This window comes from Aphelocoma coerulescens, chromosome 8 (assembly GCF_041296385.1).
Source record: "Aphelocoma coerulescens isolate FSJ_1873_10779 chromosome 8, UR_Acoe_1.0, whole genome shotgun sequence".
NCBI classification, from domain to species: Eukaryota; Metazoa; Chordata; class Aves; order Passeriformes; family Corvidae; genus Aphelocoma; species Aphelocoma coerulescens.
The window spans coordinates 22,404,572-22,425,976 of NC_091022.1; the positions used below are offsets into that span (position 1 = coordinate 22,404,572).

General features: G+C 41.0%; 1 protein-coding gene across 7 annotated transcripts in view; it reads left to right on the top strand.

The window, feature by feature from the left end:
- Positions 1–21,405, top strand: part of PTPRF (protein tyrosine phosphatase receptor type F) — a 380,389-nt gene that overhangs the window by 176,188 nt on the left and 182,796 nt on the right. For all 7 annotated transcript variants that reach the window (XM_069023152.1, XM_069023156.1, XM_069023157.1 and 4 more), the window contains 2 exons: positions 6,254–6,399; positions 9,080–9,221. In XM_069023152.1, the coding sequence (XP_068879253.1) occupies positions 6,254–6,399; positions 9,080–9,221 (288 nt within the window). The remainder of the gene's footprint in view (positions 1–6,253; positions 6,400–9,079; positions 9,222–21,405) is intronic.

Below are 21,405 nucleotides of genomic sequence, written 5' to 3' on the forward strand. Positions count from 1 at the left end.
CTTCCAATCTTAATTTAACTCAAGTCGTAAAAGCTTTTGGATAAAAATATAAGCTTCCCTCTCCTACAACACAAGTCTTTATTTTTGGCTGCCCATCTATTTAGAGTAGTGAGAACTTGCTCCATGAGGACAGAGATATTTTTCTTTAAAATCTCTCACAGCAGGTGAGTGTTCACAGAACACCTAATTGCAGATGTGTTCAGTAATTCATTTTTCCTCAAACCTGTGTGCGACCCTTTGGAAAATGGCATCCACAAGAACAGAAGGAGCATTATGTTGCCAATCCTTGAATTAAATTTTTTGGTTGAGGAATATTTGATGTGGGTGCTAAATACTGAAAGTGCATCAGGATTCCATTTAATTTTCCCATTTATTTTAAGAAAATGATGGGTCTGTGAAATAAAACAAGTTAACATTTGTGTGTATTATGTATATTTATATTGACATATATTATGTTTCAGTCACTTGAAATTTTTGCCTCTTACAGAATTACAAGGAAACATATTTTATGTGACAATTGTGTGCTAAATGTGTATCAAAATGCAAGGATCTATGCTAAGTATCCAGGACCCAGCATTATTTTTCAAGGATCTGGCTAGTATTCAAGTCAGGTAACACAGGTCGTATGTTACTCCTCAAAGACCATGGTTCACATAAAAGACACCGTGCCAAGTTAGAGGGAGGTTGCAGCTCTGTCCTCAGCCTTGAAGGAAATTTGGCAAGAGCTACTTTTCTCCCTGGGAAAGCCCTTTGGGTTCACTAAGAAGTTGCACAGCCTAAAAACAATGCATGTGATGAAGTGACTCTGAACTTCTCTGGTAAAGAAAGGAAAACCTGGAAAAGGGAACTGAAATTTTATTTTTCTTTTACAGATGTTGGGTAGAGCAAATTTTAAAATAGGTGCTGAGATGGTTTTCTGATACATAAGAATTGTTTCACAACAAATTTTCTAGAATAGCAGAGAGCAACAGTGATTTTGTAGATAACATATAAGTGAGAGAGGCATCTCCATGGCTGGCAGTGCTTGGCTCTGAGCTGCCCTGTAGGAAAGGTGTCAGTGGCTCTCCAGGAAACCTGAGGTTCTGTCTTTGAGGGTTTCAGGTCCCCCTCCCAAACCCATCTTACTTGCTTTTGCAAGAAGGGCAGATAACAGCCATGTTGATTAGAGCATACCTGACTGTCTCTGGCTTTTTTTGCTTGTTCTTGTGGACCTTTTAAAATAAATTCAAAGGAGTTTTTCTTTTGAATGTGTCACACACCCAGCTTGGGACACTGCATGAGTTTTCTGCTGTTTTTCCTGGGTAGTTCAGTAGAGCGGTGTGTGTCTAAATCTCTGCTAGCATCTCTTCCACACTATGAGGCCCTCCTTGAGATTCACTTTATAGGATTATCCACAAATCTATGCTTGCTCGGCAAGTGGCTTTTTCAACACTACCAAATATGAAAGGGAAGTCCTTTTCTTCTGAAATGTTTTTTGGTTTTTTTTTAAATTTCTCAATGGAGAGCATGTCTGAGCAAGTTGTTATTTTTCTGCCCTCAGCCAAATAAGATGAAGCCAGTTTCTTACAACAGAAAGAAATACTCTGTTTTTTACAGTCTTCCTCCTCAGAACTGTGTTGTTCCCATAAGCTTTCTAGAATAATTTAGTTTTGAGCAAAGAGCAAGCATGGAAAATTTCAGCCAAGAAGGTGAAAGTTTTCCCATTCTCCTGCCTGAAGCTTATGAGTGAATAGAAATGAGAGCAGTGACTTCTGCTCCTGGTGTAATAGGAACTTGGTTTTGAAGTGAGGAGCAAGAATTAGTTTAGAGGGTGAGGCCTGAATGTGCTCCAGAGATCTGTCACTGAGCAGAGAGGCTAGGGAGAGAAAGACTGGAGTAGTTTGGGCTTAAGGGAGCTATGCCAGCCTGGAGATGTTACTCCATGCGATGGAGTAAGCGAAGGTGGGTGTGATGGGCACCCAGCCATCCAGCACCTCTCGCTGCTGTCATCCAAGACTTGCTTGGGAGGTTCTCTCAAGCTGATATTTCAGAGATTTGTCTTTGAAGTACAATAGCTTTCTTTCCTTTCCCTCACCCCACCACCCCCCCTTAAGGTTTAAACAGAAAATCTTCAGCTTTGGTCCACTGGTCATCGGGGAAAGGACAGGCTTTCACTGCAGATAAACCATTCGGGTCCTTGTATTTATTTGTAGCATGTTTGGGCAGCAAACAGTTAACTTAAAACTTCATACATGCATAATCTTCTGTGTACACTCTGGTCATTTTGAATTTAAGGAGTGGGAAAAGACAACATGTAGGTTACTTCTGTATTTTCAGTACATCCTTATTTTTTCTGACTCTTTCTAGGGCTACCCTAAGACTGCAAATACTCAAAATTGGCTAAAAAAGATAGCTCGTACCATGATCTGGCCCTATCCCCAGTGTTGCCCCTTGGAGGTAACTAATGATAGTCTCACGGCAGCTTCCTCTCAGCAGAGATGTTGGTTGGAGGGGAGATGTGGAGGCTGTCTAGTCCACTTAACGTGCATTTTTCACAGACAGCAAGAGTTTAATGGATGCTCTGTTGCACTTGTGTTAGCTCTCACTGAGATAAGTTTTGGGATTTGCTGTAACAGTTACCAATCAGTATAAAAATATGTATGCTCATGCCCTACTCTATTGTCCTGGGGCCAGACTCAGGATTATAGGTTTGCTTAATTAGTACTTTCCTTCCATTTCAAAACTTCAGGGCATAGACATGTTTAAAATGCCTTTGTAGAAATAACCTTTTGAGAATTTGGTTTATATACAGGTGTACTTCTGTGACCAGTCTCAGAGGATTTAGATGGTTTCCAGAAATCAGTGTCACTCAATTAAATGTGCAGGGAGAAAAGATTCATTGTAGCAATGTAAAATCAAGGCAGCAGGTTTTTTAGGTTTTACAGCAGGTGAACATTCAGTTTCCTTTTGTTCTGGTTTTAATAGTATTGATTTTTTTTAAATGTACAAAAGTAAAGTAAGCCCTCAGTGTATGAGCTGGGGAGTAAGTATAAAGTCAGAGATCTAATTGCCTTGTATTCTTCAAGGACAAAAGTTTTTGGATTCTGCTGTATTTGCCATTTGAAAAAAAATTACACTATTTTACTAAGATCACAGAGTAAATAACAGAAAATCAAAAAACCAAATCAACTGCTGAAGTGCAATACAAGACATCAGCTCAGCACTCTGCATAGCAAAACAGTCAATCACAATGCCATCACTAGCAGCCTGAATGGTAAATTAAAATTTCTCTGGAATAGATGAGAGGTGAATAAACAGAGATATATGTAAATACAAACTAAGTAGAAATAGACATGATTATAGATGAGTAAATATGTGGAATCAGCATCAGTTAAGCAAGCAGACTTAATAATTGCTTGCTGTTCATGTCAGGACAATGTACCAAAGCCTTCAGACAGCAGCTATCATGTCTTAAAAGGCATTTTCTGGGTTTTGAGCACAGTCCTGGGGCTCTCTTCAACAAGGATGGCATAATTTAGTACACTTTCTTGAGGAATTTTTGTGGTGAGGCCAGGTCTATGATACTCCTTCAAAGAAGCTTGCTGAGGACAGAGCATGTGTATCTACTTCAGCACAGGCATTGCTGACCTTGGTGGATCTGCCGTCCGCCAGGGCCTTTTGGCAATCAGGCTGAGCAAGCAGCAGTAGCGGAGGTCCAGGTCTGCACTGGAGTGTCTCAGCTGTGACCTCCCGATCAGCCGGGGTCGGGGCTGGCGTGTCCCCACGTGGGTGCTCGGTGGCTCCCCAGCGCACGAGCACAGCCCACGTCGAGCACTGGATGTTGCAGGTTTTGAAGGGCTCTGCTGTGCTGCTGCCTCTGCAGTGGCTCTCCACCAGTCCCTCTCTGCTCCATGTGGCCTCAGCTGCTGGGTGGCTCTCCAAGTGGTGATGACCTGGTCTGGCCTTGTCCTTCACTCTGAAACCGGTGGGTTGTCCTCAGCCAGCTGCAGGCCTGGCTGTGGGCTGCCAAGAAATACCTGCTTCAGTGTGGTGTCTCCATGGGCTGCAGGCACCCTGCTCAGGCACCTGGAGCTCCTCATCCCTCTCAGGCTGGGTGCTCACAGGGCTGTTTCTCACTTTTTATCTCATTCCTCACAGCTGTGAGGTGTTTTGCCCCTTCTTAGCCTGTTACCACAGAGGCACCGCCATGATGAGCCTGGTTCTGCCATGCTGTGGGACCATGGTGGGACTGCTGTGTCCAGCACAGGGCAGCCCGGACCTCTCCTCACAAAGACCATCTTGCAGCACACCCTGACACCCTAGCAGGCAGTGGTGCCACGTGAGAGAAACAAGAGGCATCCTGGGCCTTTGGCAGTCTCCCTGGCCTGGGACACATGCATTGGAGCAAGGCAGAGCCTGGTCTCTGGGCTTTGTCAAATGCAGGAAGGATTGAATTAGTTCACTTGGTCGAGCAGCTCTGTGTGTTGTCACACCATGTCACACCGCTGAGACAGGGGTCAGTGTAAGCAGTTAGTGTGGGGTAAACCAAAAGGTGGAACTGGGGTCTAGGAAGTGCCACAATTTCAGCAAAGTCTTCAGGGACTGCTGTTTGAATGTTTGAGGGTGAATTGTGCTCCACAGCTGCTGAGAGAGAGGCGCTGTCTTCAGTGCTCCCGAGCTCTGCCTGATCCTGTCCTGAGCCACTGTGCTCCTTGCCCTCCTTGGAAAAGAAGAAAAAGCACCTTTCTGCCAGGTTAGGAGCCCAGATCTGTTCCACAGAGGCTTTGATGATCCTGGAACTCCTTGTAGAGGTTCATGTGCCAGTGTCTGTCTGGAGGCAGGGAGGGGAGGAGAAGGCAATGAGGAGCAGAGCACTGCCCCTGCCCTCTTCAGTAGCTGCCACTGCCTGCCTGGCTCAGCTGTAATTCCAGCTGCACCCATAGAATTTAAACCTCTCATACGTTAGGAAAATGCATTTAAAGGCTGTCTTCTTTTGGGATCGCTGAATTTGTATTCTTTCTAGATCAGGGAAGTCCAGCCCTCAGTTTGTCTAGAGTTCAAAGCATCTGGGCTGACAGAGGTCATCCCCCTCTCCCTCAAGGCCACACTTGTGGATGTTTCTAGAATGTGAAGGTATGGAACCACCAACAGCTCTGCTGGGGTCAGTGGTGTTATATCTTGGGGTTGAACAGGCTTCTTCACTTACTCAGGCTTCATAATTCACTTCATAATATTTTCACTTACAATATTCCTTTCTATGTGCCAGCAGCTGTCTCTGACCCGTTTATAGGTCAGGTTCATCGTGAAGTGGTAGATCAGAAGTGTGTTTGAAAGATGGCCATAGTGTGACCTGTGCGTGGAATGACATCATGGGTGGACTCTGTTAACTCTCCCCGTGGAGTTAAATGTTTTAGTGCTTTATAGGAATATGGGATCATCAAATGCTTCTTATGAGGACAAAGCAGTGTTTGAAGATGAGCCTCAGATCACATAGTGCAAAATTTTCCTATACAGTGAGTACAGAAGAATACAACCGTTCAACTTGGATGCATAGTTTTATCCATCTTAATCTGTTATGTAAATCCAGAAGACACAGCTGTGTTTTCATGAAATATTATATGATACCTTTTTTTTTTTTTTAATTTTTGCCGAGTCTTTCATGCCTGAATACCACTTAGGTTTCTTTGCTGACTTTCACTTCTAGTGATTAGTTTCTTAACAAGCATAGGCTAGCCTCTGCAGGTTTCCAGATACTTAAACTCTAGGATTTTTATGTCAGTTCACATTTAAAATGAAACTAAAGGTTGTTATTTGTATACTTAAAACTGTGTCTGTTAATTTTTATGGATGTGTTAACAGCTTTCAGTAAAAGTAATGTCAAGGTATGGTACATTTCATAGGTTTGGTATGTCAGCTGTTCTGTAATTTCCAGTGCTATGACCACAGTATAAACCTGCATAAATCCATTTATTAAAAAAAATAAACTGTAAAAATGGTTCCAAATTGTCATATACCTGAATGAATAGAAGGCTGGGGGAGCCTTCTATTGCCCTCATTTATAGGCAAGCCAGATGGACTTATTTCAGGAGAAAAAGGTACTCAAGCAGAAACTGTCCTTGTCACGTTGCAGTCTGCACTGAATTTGTGTGGCCGAGGCCATTCAACCTGGATTTGTAGTAAGAGCACCAGTTATGTTACAGTTTAGATTAACATGACACGTTCCATGCTTATCTGATGTTATGTCCTCATGGGGGTGATTTGGTTATTTTTCCAGGCAAGCCAACGTTTATGAAAGCTCCTGAAGATCAGATTGGGATTTCTGGAGGAGTGGCCTCTTTTGTGTGTCAGGCAACAGGAGAGCCCAAACCTCGTATCACGTGGATGAAGAAGGGGAAGAAAGTCAGTTCTCAGCGGTTTGAGGTAATTACCAAAAGAAAAAAAAAGCCCAAACCCGAAAATTCGGTAATCTAATCCTCACAGGTCTTAATTGCACAATAATCATCACTGCAACCTGGGTATCTCTTTGTCACTACAATACAGAGTGTAGAGCTTTAGTGTAAAGCAAGTTTCCTTCCCTGCAGCAATGCAATCTGTAGAGCAGGTGGTGTCCTTTGAGCGTGATGCTGGAAACACACCAACAGGACATCCTCCTTCAGATGGGAGACTGGGGCTTACAGAGAATTGGATGGCAGATAAGAGTTGGATCTAGCAATATTTTTTCTGGTTTCATTATCAGAATTTATAAGGCACCTCTTTGACCTAGTATCCCCAGTGGGATTCAAAAGTGAGATGCCAAAACACTACTGGAAATCTTTTTAAGTGATGGCTACTGACATCCCTCCCACAAATGTGCTTGGAAGGGGAATGGTGAAGGGTTAATTGATTTTGCTGGGAGCTAAAGTATGAGAGAAATGAAGGGAGAAGAGCAGGTATCAGAAACGTCTTGGGAAAAGGGTCCAATTTGGTTCATATTTTAAATAGTAAATATATTTTCACTGACTTTCTCCACCTTTTTCTCCACTTTCCTTTTTTGGTGTTGGGCTCCCTTCTCTAAAACTGCCCTTGGAAATGTGACCCTTCTACAATTCTGCTGCCTTTCCTCTAATCCCCTGTCTTTGATGTTTTTGCTTTTCTGACTGGAGCATAAGATGACTTTGCTGCCCAGAATGGATTGATTCAAGTCACCAGTTTTAATCATGATTTTGTATGTGAGCAGAAAACCTTGATTAAAGCAATCAATTTTAATCTTGTTTTACACTGTTATTTTTCCCTGGTAAAGGTTTTGTTGTGTAGTAACTATTTAAACATTCTAATTTGTAAGTAGACACAACCTTTATAGTGAATTTGGTGCTTATTGTGGCTGACCAGAGGGCTATGCCATATTATATGCATTTATATGGGCAATTTCATACCTTTGTTCACATCAGTTTGGATACACAGTTTATTGTGTCAGGAGATAGTGAATAATTTTTAAATTTTTTTTTTTGCTAGATAACTAATAATTTTACTTCATTACTAGTCTTAATTAGGGAAAACTTGGAATTAAGTTTAAATGGAGAAAAAACCCAAATCTGATATATGCATGCTAAGTTGTGACACAGAAGAGGTATCCATCATTAGCAAATGAACAACATTTTGGTCTCAGTGTCTGTCTGGCCCTTAGTAGTTGTAGCTCTGTTCCTATCACACAGTGTTTGTTCAAAGGATGGTGAGGCCAAAAGAGCCTTTCAACTCTTTCATCTTTTAGTCCTTTTTAGTCCTTATCACTGAAGTGAATTAATCTCTGTAGCTGACTTTGTCTTGTTTTAAAATTTGGCAGTAACGTCCTTTGTAACGATTTAGCATTTTGTCACAGTTTCATACTTAATTTAAAAATTAATATTTAAAAAAACTACTTTAAGTGTATCGTGGTGATATTCATATTCCTCTTTCTTTACATGACTCTCTATTTGGGGTTTCTACAAGCTGTTTCTGCTACTTGAAACAGAAGGGCTATTCCAGCATAGGGAGTAACAGATTTTTTGGTGGTCTTGGTTACCTTTTGATTTCTTCCTATTTCTCCTGTCACTGCAGAGTCTTGTGGTGCATTGCTTTTTTCCTTCCTGTTCTCTCTTTTGATCTTTATGCTGTGGGAAGTGCTCCTAAACAGGCCCTTGAAAATAAGGTAAAAGTTTTGCATGGTGGTAGAACAGGCTCTAGGCTGACATCTGTCTGGAACGAAGGATCGCTTAAGTCTCTTCATCTCCCTCCTTGGTTCCCAAGGGACAGGAGTGGGGGGCTTCTGCCTTTGCCTCATGCTGTCACCATCTGCAGATCAGGTGGTATTTCTAACTTTTGCTGTACTCTGTAATAGGAGAAGGGTGAGTTTGGCATTAACAGTGCCTTGAGGCTGTGGCTTCACTGCCTCACTGTTAAGAAATAGCATATAGTGATCCAGCTACAAACTAATAAATACCTTTTTCTTCATGTATAAGTCAGAGTAATGCATTTTGCAGCTTAGCAGGATGGATGGAAAGGCAATGATTTATTAAAGACTTAATTTATTATGCTGGGGAAGGAAGTGTAATTACATCATTGTTGATTATGCTAGAGTTGCAAAGTACTCAGTGCTGAGGGACATTAAAACCCCTCACTCTGCTGGAGTTAGCATGCGCTGTAGGTGCTTCAGGTTTTATTCACATTTTGTTACTGTTTCCCTGGCAATCCCACAGGAGTATATCATTCTCCTCTTCCATCAAGGTGAAAGTTGGCACTAAATTGTTATCAGTGATTAGTAAAATCATTAGTGCAAATATGGCTCAGATGTTTTAAATCATCAGATTCACATCTTTATTACCAGGTTGATAATTTGTCAACTTTAATTGATCCATAAAGAACCTCATTGGATCTTCATTTGTTCTGGCCTCCTCAGAGGACAAATATGTTCCTTGACACTGAAATTTTTGTGTTACTGGATTTGGAACACTTAACTTACTGCATAGTATTTTAGACAGGGCTTGTTTTGGTTTGGTTTTTGTTTTTCAAGCCCTGAATTCCTTTGACTTCCATTGTTTGTTGCAGAAGATACCAGTAAAGAAGTGCTTTTTTTCCATTTTCAAAGGTTATCGAGTTTGATGATGGATCAGGATCAGTTCTGCGGATACAGCCCCTGCGCGTTCATCGAGATGAAGCTATCTATGAGTGCACAGCCACCAATAGTGTTGGGGAGATAAACACGAGTGCCAAGTTAACAGTGTTAGAAGGTAAGGGGAAAGTTTTTGCATGCCTTAAGTGGCAGGAGACATGGCTTTGGCAGCTACATGTTGATGTGCTGCATTTAAATGGTGTGGTGATATTCTAGCTTGATTTGGTAAAGCTTCCTGTATCAGTTGCTCTATTTTTTCCTATAATAGAACCTCATATTTTTGAGACAATCACAGAAGGATTGCAGATTCTGAACTTTGTTTAGAGTGTTTCTGCTGTCTGATGGAGAGGTGTCATTTCTGACTTGAAGAGCTATCTATAGAGACATTTGTATACTTTCCTCATCTGTTTGCTTTGATGTAATACCCATCTTTGGGATATCCAAGTATTGTATCTGACAATCAGAAACTTAATCTATGTTGCTGCACCTTCTGGATTAAATCAGCACACAGATTTTCAGGGTACTCTTCAGGTTTAGAATTTGATGTGAAATTTAGTTGTGTTTATTTTTCACTGTACTCGCGACTTACAATTCTGTCTCTCCTGTTAAAGAATAGATTTTCCTCCTTGTCTCCTCTGTGAGTAGGTTTTATTGTGCTTGCTATGTTGTGTCTGCTGAATGGAATGTTTTGTGGAAAACCAGTTTATTAGATAAAACCAGGCATGTGAACAGTTGATTTTTTAAATATTAAATTGTCAGAATTATTGTTTGCTTTTAAGGAAAGGTGGGGTTTTTCCAGCATATCAGTCTGTTCTATCATTTGTTTTTATATAGGATTTTGTAAATGTACTGAGGTGTTACAAATCCGGGGCATTTGGCTGAATGGATTTTTACCCCTTGCATTTTTACTCCTTACAAGCAGGAAAAGGCTTAGGCAAATTGCTTGTTGTTTATAGATTCATGCAGAAACTTCTTAGTAATGAAAAAACTAGACTGGAAAGTGTTTATTGTTGTAGGATTTTGAACCAGAGGAGACCGGTTATCCTGGTGGTGAGTGTGCCAGCCTCACATGACAAGTTGCCTATTGTTCCTTGTTCTCCCATCCCCATTTATAGCATAGAGGTAATCATATTTTCCTCTCTGCTCTGTGACAAAGAATACATTAAACAACTGTAATGTGCTCAGGCACCGTGGTGATGGGAATCATAGAAATCATTCAATACCTGATGTGATTGTGTATCTTGTTTCTGGAGGTGGGGCATCTTAAAGATCAGCTTGCTCTCCAGTAATAGTATTATTAAGAATAATCTATAGGTGCTATAGACTTGGAAATTATTGGGGGACAAAAATCAAATTCTTTTTGTTACTTCTTGCCTTTGCAGCCGTGTATGCAAGTGCATAAAGCTCAGTGGAGCTCTTTCAGCAGTTTATGTGCAGATCTGCATTTAAATGCTTCCTGCAACTGGATTTTTGTGATACTGGATGCTTCAATACCAAACTCTTCCATGCAGATTCCTGTTTCCTTTGGTTATAGTTGCCTTTATGTATCTTGGATATGTATGCACATGCACACACACGCCACACACGCTAATAATTTATTTGCTCTGTGTTAAGTGTTCAAAGGCCCACAGAGACATGCCTTGCATCAAGGAGCACAACAGTATTTCTTAGCTCCGTGGTGCTCCTGCTGATTTCCTGATGAGGTAAAACTTGCAGACCACCACATAAATAGGGAATGTTAGGAAACACCACAGACGGGAAAAGACATGCGGGCACACAATTTAAGAGCTGCAGAAGCAGAAGTCAGTAGCAGTCAAGCACCAAGCCTGCTTTTCTGTTTGGAAAATTCCTTTAATTGGGAGTAATGATTGTTGAACATGATCCCATAAGGTCAAAAACAATCTGCAGGCTGGGGAGGCTGTGTTTTCCACTCAAACTGAAAAGTATCGACCCCTTGCTGTGCAGTCTTGTAATGGGCAAAATTAAGAAACATTTGCTGCCTAACGATTTGTATGTGCTCATGCATAGAGTTGTGAGCTTGACTGTGAGGATGGAGAGCTACGTGTGCCTTTTATGTTGGCTTCACTGACAAGGAAGATGAATTCTGTTATGATGTATTTATATTTAAGAAAAAAAATGTTTTACATTTTCCTTTCTGAGACTTTTCTACGGACAGCTCTGAATTTTTCAGTCATGTTATCTTATTTTTCTGCATTGTCTAATAGAGATTATGATGTTTATGCATTTTGTGAATATGATTTTTTTAAAATTACTATTAATATTCCTTTGTTTACACATTGGCAAAGTAGGTATTGCAACTCGGTGCCCTGGTTGTGGTTGTTTACTTTCAAAGGCTTCCAGAAAATAGTGCTAAGTGCCCAGCGTCTCTGTTATGCCATCACTTTTCTAACATCAGTTTTCTAGAGGTATCTGTAAACGACACGTTTCATGTGGAACCCTTGATACTCTCAAGACTGTCAACTAGGACTGGATTTTTCTCTCTGCTTTTGGGGTTAAAATAATTTCTGTAATTGGTCTCAGATGGCAGTTTGAATGATACAGACATTCTGCACTTCCTTTCAAGAACTTGACTAATGCAGTGGTCCCTGGTGCATGACAAAGCTTATCATAGACGTCCTCGTGGTTACATGCTGCTAAATACACAGCGTGTATTGATTTTGACATTAAAAATCCTTTATAACAGTAAGTTTTAATGCTTCTTTGCAATTTGCCTGTAGAACATAGGCCTTAACATTAAATCCAGAAGTCACAGTTAGGGTTTACCAGGCTGTTATTAGATGTCTTTGTAGCTAACTAAGCTGGAGCTTTATTTTATTTAGATTTCTGCGATGTTTTACAGATCAAAAGCAGGTTATTCTTTCTAATTGCCAGCTTATTTAATTCTGAATATTAAGAGAGAAGCATGAATCCAGTCTTCCAGGGGAATCAGGAATTCTCACATAAGTGAATCTCTTTTAACAGTTCGGTTCCCTACTGCCCTTTTATTCTTTGCTTCCATGTCTCTCATTTTTCCCTTCTAACTGCAAATCCTGTTGTGACCAAACTACGTATACTTCGTGTAACTGGAAATTATTTCTCCTGTTGATAGCAGAAGAAATAGACATGCGTATACCTTCTCTTCTCATTTCTCCTGGGTAGCTGATAAGCTGAATTATGTATGAGTCATATTGAACATTTCTATCTTTTTTCCAATTATGACCTGAAGCAGCACAGAAGTATGTTTCTGCTTGGCAGAGGAGGAAGGCAGTGCAGAGAGGGGGAAGGCTAGAATCAATAAGCTGACACACATTCTCAAGAAAAGCCTCAGGGACAGTTAGTGGCACTAACAAATTAATAAATATATTATTCAGTGGTAATGTTGAGAATTACAGAACATTTTAAATAGGTTATATGAAATATAAGTAGGAAGGATGCCAGCATGCAAGAACATAGCAACAGGCTGATGGCAGGAGTGCAGAAGTCCGTGATGTCCTTCCATGAGGCTCTTTGTATGCTCTGCATTGCAGCTGTATTGGGAAAGGCGATGGTAACAGTGTTTGTCTCTAGTAGCCCCTATGTACACCAAAGGATGCCTTCAGTCACTGTTTTCCAGCAGTTTCCACCCAACAGGAAGATAAGGAAAAACAGTGGAAAAAAAAAGTCTTCAAGGGGCAGGGAAAAATATATTGATTCTTTGGGAGAGGAGGGAGGCTCAAATACGAAGTATGTTATCAGTCCCTTCTCCCAGGGCTTTCCAACTGGGACATTCAGTTTTGATTTACAGAACTGGAAAACCAGTTGATTGCAACTGGTCCTTTAATGCTTTACAAGCAGTCTTTTTTCACTCCCTTGTAATCCAGAGCATACAGTTGTATCCAAGTGACACTAAATATATTCAGTTTCATTTCCCTTTGTTTTTAAGTAGGTTAAATGAAAATACCATCTCCAATTTCCATTCTAGATCTATGCAAATCCCCTATGCCTCTGTCCCAGACTCCTAATCATGTGGCATGTAGTTATTTGCCTGGAGAGTGCTGCCAGGCTCCACAGGAGAGCAGCTCCTGGTAAAGAGGACAGGCAGAGGAGCCGAGGAGGGGTTGCTTGCACAGGGGTTTCAGTCTCAAGGTAACCTGGCAAGTTAAGTTTTCCTGGCTGGCTTTGTGCTGACAGAAGTCAGGGAAATTTTGGACTGTTTCACTGCAGCCCCTGGTGTCGTGTTTTACCGTGAACTGAAACATCCTCGTGGTATCAACACTGTGCTCAGCACAAATCCAAAACACAACCCCATACAACGGGGTTAATTTTCTTCTTACTATGAGGAAATTTAAGTCCATCCCAGCCAAAACTAGCACACCTAGAAAGTTCCTGAATGCAGCAGTTGTGTGGGGTGGCAAGCACTTCTACCATATCGTAATATGCTGTTTACTGAACCATGTCATGAGCTTAATTTCTTTCACCATCTGCCAGATGCATTCCAGTTCCTGGGGTTACCCTGTTTGAAATGCTGTAAATGGTAAACATTTGACTGTTACAAATGATTTCTGCAGAGAGCTAGGTCTCAGAAGGCCTGAACCAATATGCCCTTTTTGTAAACATTCATCTAAAAGTGATTTTTGTCATTGGAATAGTAAACAGAAGTTAGCTATGTTTAATCCTTGTTTATCTTTGGTTAGTTACAAAAGGATCAGTTAGATCACTGTACTTTGGCTTCACTGCTTTTGCATCTTTTCGCCAGGAAGAATTTCTTGCAATTTGTTGTAAAGTTGAAATGATTACAGAATGGAAATGGAATCTATTTGCGTGCACTCATTCTGACTGTGTAAATGAATTAAGACTCCCTGTGATCTACTGCTCCTGGGATTGGTACTATTTTCTTTGTGTCTCTGGTCAAGAGAGGACAGGTCTTTCTTCTACATGTTTCATGTTAATTAACTGCTCCGACATCCTTTGGTCTCTCCTGGGGAAGAAAGTCTGCTGTGATCCTACTGCAGAGGTCCTACTCCTGTTCTTAGCTCTGTACACGAGCAGTCCCAATAGCACTTCCTTCCTGTAGGAGGCAGGCAGTTCATGGACCTCTGTAACTATTGCTTTGCCAAGAGCTCCAGTGCAGTGAGACTCCACATACTTCCCTGCTTAGGAAAATGTCCTGACATGCAGTGATGCACAGAGAAATGAAGAAGCCTGAGTCTGTCTGCTTTTCATTGGGTCTTGGCATATCCCATGCTTGTTAAAAAGAGAAACATGAAGCCAACTACTCATGGTGGACTCATTGCAAAGTTCAGGTTGTCAGCTAAAAGAATCTGAATCTGAGCTCCTGTGGACTTGTGCTATTAAAGCATAAACAGTGTTCATAAGGAAAGAGTGCATTGTGCTGCTTGACAGCAGGTTGCCTAGTATTGGTTGGGTCAGTTTAGGAGCCCTGTCATCATGGTAACAACTCCAGTTGTTTCCCAGGTACTGACCAGTGGCTAAAAGGATCCTTCAAGGGGAAAGGGGTGGTTTCTTGGTCCAACTGCATACAGATTGAGAAGAATTTGTGATCAGCTTCAGTTAGACCACGAAAATTTATAGAGACTGTTTTACTTGTATCACTATTATGTGCCATGCTGCCAAAACCTAGACTGCCATGGTATCTGAAAAACTCTTTCAGCTACTGAAGTTTTGGTATCTATAGAGCACCTATCATTTTAATCCAGGTGTGAACCTCCTGGTTCTATGCAAATTATATTTATTTGCTTTCAAAGATTGGATTCAATAAGAACATTAGTCCCGCTCTTATAGTTTATTTTTATAATATTTATCAAGAAAGACTTTCTTGGCTGTGAGAGAAAGACAAAGAAGTAATTTTCTCAGGTGAAGAAAAGTTGTAACTGTTGTTGGTCTCTCCTTCAAACAGGAGAGTCAGCAGATCTTTAGAATGTATCAGACCCAAATGCCATAATTTCCATTTCTTATCTCTGTTTAAATGATTAACTAATGGCACATAACCATGTAATGTATCTGTGATAGCAAGCTCCCTCAGAAGACTGCCATGCACTAAGGTTAACATCCAGGTTCATTCCACAAGTTTATGAAGCAAGAAATATAACCTTTGAAATGTTTTATATGAAATATCACATTGTTAATGCCAAGCTGAACCTTTTGGAGCTGTGCACTCCCATAAAACCTTGTGTCTGAATAGGTATTGACCTCTTAATCTTGACAACGTTTTTCTTTTGCCACAAATGGCTGTTTCTGCATATTACCTCTCAAATGAGGTCCTATGAGATGACATCTCTAACGGGATGAGGTGTTGTCACATTCTTAGCAGCCAAGTTTCAGTGGTATTGCAATGCCCAAAAGCAGCACCTGCAATTTGGGAAGGACTTTCCAGATAGAAACAAGTGAACTTTAAGTGTCAAACAAACAAGAATGGAAAATATTCTACAGAATTCTGCAAAAGCTGTAACACAGGGTTCATAGTGCCAAGTAGCTTGAAGTTGTAATTGTGCAGTTATATCCTGTAAAAGACTTCTCAGAGCTTCTGGTCTCACACGATTTATTCCAAGTTTATTTAACAGTTTGTAAGTGCTGACTTTGGTACTGGAAATCATGTTCAGCTAAGAAATTTGTTGCCAGTAGCAGTTGCCTCCATTTTATTTGCTCCGTTTCTGAAATCCCTCATGAAGATATTCAGAAACATGGGGGTTTATTCAGAGCCTTGTGGCTACCTACTGGTATCTTCTGTCTGTTAAGAAAATGAATAATTGAGTCCTGGACGTTATTTTCTCTCTGTTCTTTGGCTCAGGGTGTTGAGACAGCTTTCTTCTCACTTTGTGTTACCTTAGAGCTTCCTGGGAGATTGTCATAAAAAGTGTGTCAGTCTGTTCTAGTGCTGCTCTGCTGTCAAAACGTTCAGCCTATTCCAATAGGTAAATGAGGCACAAGCAGATGAGTTTAAGTCTCTGGCAGGGATGTGCTCATGCAGGCAGGTTTCTGTCCTGCTGGAGAGGTGTCCCTGTGGGTTGCCATCTCCCAGCTGAGGCCAGGGATGGCCAGATGACTGCTTCTGCCTCTCTGTTCCAGTTTGAAATCAGACAGGTTAGATTAAATTGTCTGTGGTTTAAACTAATCTGTTTTGACTCTCTGTTGGAACAGATCATCAGTCCCAGCTGGGAGGCAGCAGCCACCAGCGCTGCCTTTCACGTCACTGCAGAAAGCCTGGCATTCCCACATGCCCCGACCCCCGTGGCCACAACCATGTCTGGAAAGCTTAGATGGCACTGGGATTTTGATGGTGTCAGTAGGCAGTAAGCCAGGGGAGAAACATGGCACAGGCCTAGGCTAAAAAGAGTGGTAGTCTAAAAATGGCAGGGGAGTAGAGCAGCAAAGTGAAGGCTGCCAAGGAGGAGAAGCATGTCCTATGAAGTTCTTGTACCAGATACTACAGAGGAAGAAAAGGCAAAAATAACACAGGTGTGATTAAAATATTGTAAATCTCAAAGCAGATTATTTTGTTGGGAAAATGAGTATTTAGGTCCCAGTTAACCAGAAAGTGGCCAACTAAGCCTCCTCTTGCTATAAAATCCCCACATGAGTTTCATGGAGGTCAGTCTTCTTTCTGATTCTCCTGGCCTTAGTGCTTCCTCCTGTTCTGTACCTGTTCCTGTTTGATTTCAGGGACTTCTTTGAACATGCTCTACTACAGATGTGCACACAAGGAGTCTTGCAAAGGCCTTTTCGAAAGCACTGATGAATCGATGAATTTTGGAGATAGACCTTTGAATGTGCTCTAGGATCATAGCTGCTTTTTTGATTCAGTTGGTCACTGGCTAGCATAACTTCTCTGCATTTCTCTGATGCACCCACACTTGTCTCCTCTCCTCTTGTTTCCAAGCAATATATGCCAGGCTTACAGCAAAAATTCTAATTATTTCTTATCTTTATTCATATTATTCCTGTCACTTAAGGTGATTTGGCTCTTCTGACTTGATTTTTTTGACTGTCATCTTTATTTACAGCATCTCCACAGCACTGTCAATTTAAGACTCACCTTTTGTGCAAGGGCTGTTAATGAATATTGTAATTTCAAAGCTGATATTCAGGGAACTTGTTGATAGAGACCATTATTGCACAACTAATAAAAAAATAGTGAACAAGAAAGCAGAGTTGATTAGGTGACAGAGAGCCCAGATTTGGCTCTCCAAGTGTTTATTTGGTAATAACTAGTCTGAGGATGGACCTGGTGACTCTCCTGATAAAATTATTTTGGAGGACTGGCATCCAGAAGAAAATATTTTTATTAATGATGTATGTAGGATTCTAGAAGTTTTTCAGAGAAGGAGAAAAAAGACATGAAAACCCGTAATTATGAATTAATAATTTTCTTATTGTAAAAGGTATTTAATGGAAATTTATTTGATTCATTTGTAACAGGCAAACGAGAACTTAAATCCTTTAGATAATTTGTGTAACTGTGAACCTTGTCAGAATAACCCACACACACATTTCTTGTCAGATTTAACATCTACTGGTGACCATGAGAAACTAAAATAATAGGTCTTTCTCATCAGATGTTTCAAAAGACCTTTCTTACTGCTGGATCTCTTTCAAGATGCCTTGTGCTGGGAGCATCTGTAGCAACCTGTTATTGACAGATGTGCTCTCTGTAGCTGGTATGTCAGTCCTGCTGCTATCTCCTGCTGACTAATAAAGTTTGTTGCTGGTGTGTATTTGTAGAGTCTTTGAAGTCTGTTAGGTTGTGGAATAGCCTTCTGAAGGAAGTAGTACCTCATTGCTTAACTATTGGAAATTAGTGGGAAATGCTATTTGATAATGCCACATGGATTACCTGCTTTGCTTCCAAGGAAAAAAGGGAAGGGCAAGAGCAAGGTGTCTGGAAACCCTTTCTGAGGCCTTAACTATTTTTGCAAAACTATCTTTCATATCTGCTCATAACCAAGAGACTGCCCACAGCTTAGTGACCTGTTGTCATTTACTGACATGCCATGGCTTACACAGGCACTTAAGATGGTCATCTTCTGTACCTTCTTGTGCAGAAGTGGGAGAGTATATCTCCTTGATAAAATTGGAGAGTAGGTTCTTAATTGAAAAGTGGAGCTTGGAGAGTAGAGAATGTGATAACCATGACTGTGGGGAATGCAGTACTTACTGCTACAAAAGCAAAAACTCTTTGTGCAAGGAAGGTTCTATCCAATCATCGTATGTTCTGTGTCTTCTCTTCTTCCTCTCACTAAAAATATAAAGTCACAGCCCCAATTAAGTCATTCTTGGAGAAATCAAAATTTTAAAATGTAAGCCAGAAAAACGTGAAACTGGAGTATAAGCATATGCTGATAAATCTGTAGCAGCAACAGCTGTTCAGAAGAGAGCATGTCCATGTAGGGAGTACGTGTGTTTCTTACTGTACCCTGTGGAAGAGAAGGTTCCACAAGTGTTTAACTTCTTCTCCTGCAGAAAAAGGAAAATCAGGTAACTGCTGCTGCCTTTGGTCTTGGTCTGAGATGCACAAAACAAAGCAGGTTTTGCACCGAAGACGTGTAATATTGCTCATTCCAACAGCTGGTTTCTGTGGTATGATGCTTATTCACAGGTCCCACATCCAGTTGTCCTTATGATCTCTTGTTGGTCTTGTGTTGTTTATATACAGTATGGTGTCAGGAAGGCTCTATGGTTGTGATGCTTATTAAAATGCAGTGCCCAGATAATGAGCAAAAGGAATAACTAGCCCTAATTTTGGATGCAAGGAAGTAATTATTGTGAATGTTCATTGTTAATTAGTCACTAGAAGGTGAAGTTACAAAAGTATGTTTGGTATCAAGCAAGATAACCTAAAATATATGCATTCCACATGCTGTCTTAGAAGCCCAGTGTTGTAGTAGTAAAATACCACCTTCCCCATAGAGTTTTCTAACAGCTGTTTATTCTTGTGGTTATTTCAGTTGGATAATAAAGTAAGTGACTCTTTCTGGCACTCCCATCTGCTCAGATTCTTTCTGCCCAGAGCTCTGGAATAGCTCTTTCAAATCCTTTATCCTAAGGAAACCAGTGGGTGTGAGGTATAATAAGATCTGTCTTTTCAAGATTATCTAGTGCCTTGATGAGGTAGGTTGGATGTTGCAGTGGGAAAACACTGCAACGTATTCATCTGTTGTGCTAATCCTGTGCTCTGTTCCTTCAATCCTTTTATCACAAGGGTCCAGCCTGGATGAAACCTTTCCAAGTTCTTGGGTGTTAGAGTTGAGTGGAGAAGTCTTAAGTAGCAATCGGAGCTATAACTTTTTCCAGCTGTAGTATGTGAAGATTCACTGTTGTGTTGCTGTTCCAAGGGGCAAATTTCCTTGCAGTAAGAGTGCCTGTCAGCTTAGGATGCAGAATGCTTTAAGTAAAACTGTCTGCACGAAGTGCTGCAGGCAACAGAACTGGCATTATGATTTTTTAGCTACTTTGAGACCACTGGAAAGGTGTTGGAAACATTGACCTGTTGGAGACCTTGAGTAACACCAAGCCCTGCTTTTTGGCACTGCAGCTCCAAAATGGTGTTTTGTTTACAAGCAAGGTAATACTGGAATTTATTTTTCTGTATCTCTGGTTCAGACAGTGCCACAGTTGGTCCCACTGAGGGGAAAGTCCTTGGAGAGAGAACAGAAATTATAAATATATTGATGAAAAATGCTTAAGCTGCTCGCGGGGTGTATTAACAAAAAAAGCTGCTGCAGGGGAAGGTAATGATTTGGGGAATGCACAGTCCAAGGTGATAGGACATCCAGTATAAAGAAGGTCAGGAGCTGGAACAGAATCAGCCTTCTAAAGAGAGCCTGCATCTCTTTCGCTTTGAGTTCTAGGAGGGAGAGCAGTGCGTGCCAGCAGTGCTACAATTCATGGAAGTGCCTTCCAGATGGAGCTGCACTCCAAATGTGTGACAAACAAGCCAGGCTAAGCAGAGCTTGTTGTTCCCTGGAGCCTGTCTGGAAGGGAGACAAGAGTCCAGCTGAACCCCTGGCAGGTATTAGTACACTGAAAGGCTACATATGGTGGAGATGGAAATGGTTTGCCTGGAAGAGTGAAGAGGTCAGCTGGGAGAGCCCTCACTTGCATGGACTTTGCTTTGTAAGAAGATGGGGTGCTGTCTTCTGCCGCCTGGTTAATTTGGACAGAGTTTTTCTGTAAGAATATCACTGATGTGAAACCTAGCTGGATTATGCATATCATCAACAAACGCAGCATTGAAGTTGTTGAATGGGTTGAGACCAGGGGGAAGCTCAGTGTGTGTTCTTAGCAAATAAATGATTTGGTTGCTTGATTTGGATGTGAATTTGTCCCTTCAAAAAGTAGCATTGCAGAGAATCTTAGCTGATGCTTTGCCTCCAGGAGTAATCTGGCCTTGTGGAAGAAACAGCAGTTGTTTTGCCTAGAGGTGATAGGCTCAGTCAGAGTCCACCTGATTGTCATGTAGTGCACATCCCAGCATTGTAACTTCTGCTGCCATGTGCTCCTGGTCCTGAGGAAGAAATTGCTGAGCAGATGCGTGGTATCCAGACTTGAATTTAGCAAACATGAATGAAATCCTTATCCTTTGCAGTAGGACTTTCAAAAGGGAGGAAGAAAATAAAAGGGTTCTGGAGGATTCATGTTTTTATTAATTAGACACTAAAAATTATAGAAGTACTAAAACAAAAATAAAATAAACCTTAGCTCTTGCCCCAGGCATGAATTTACTAGCTTTAGTTTGTTGTTCAGTTCGGTTCATTGATCTTGTCACAATTGATGATTCATTAAGTTGTGACTACTGTAGAAATTACAATGCACAGATGTAGCTGAACTGCACATCTGTGTGTTCCCAATGTATTAATGATTTAAAAATGCACTTTCTCTCTGGCCATCCACTGTGCTTCAAGTGCCAACTGACATTTTGTGTTACTGAGCCATTTGTTGTGGTTGGCAGAGGGAAAGTCTTTTGGTTCTCCTTGTACTTTTTTTGTGACTTTCCTCTGTCACAAAAAAAAAAAATCTTTTTATATTTTTCTAGTTTTCTGTTTCTTCAGATAGCAACCCTGGCCTTGCAGAATGCGAGTTGTGATGTCTGTCTCTTTCTGCAGGCTGCCACCTTCTTCAGTGTCACCTCCTTTCTCCTGGTGTTTGCTTGCAGCAGATGGGGTTATTTCCTGCACCGAATTATGGGGAACATGTCACACTCAAAAGCAGGATTTTCTGGTTTCCTGACTTGCCCAGGATTCTGAATTTTAATTTTTGACGTTTGTGTGAGGTGGTGTTGACTTTAGAGGAGAACTCAAAAACTTTGT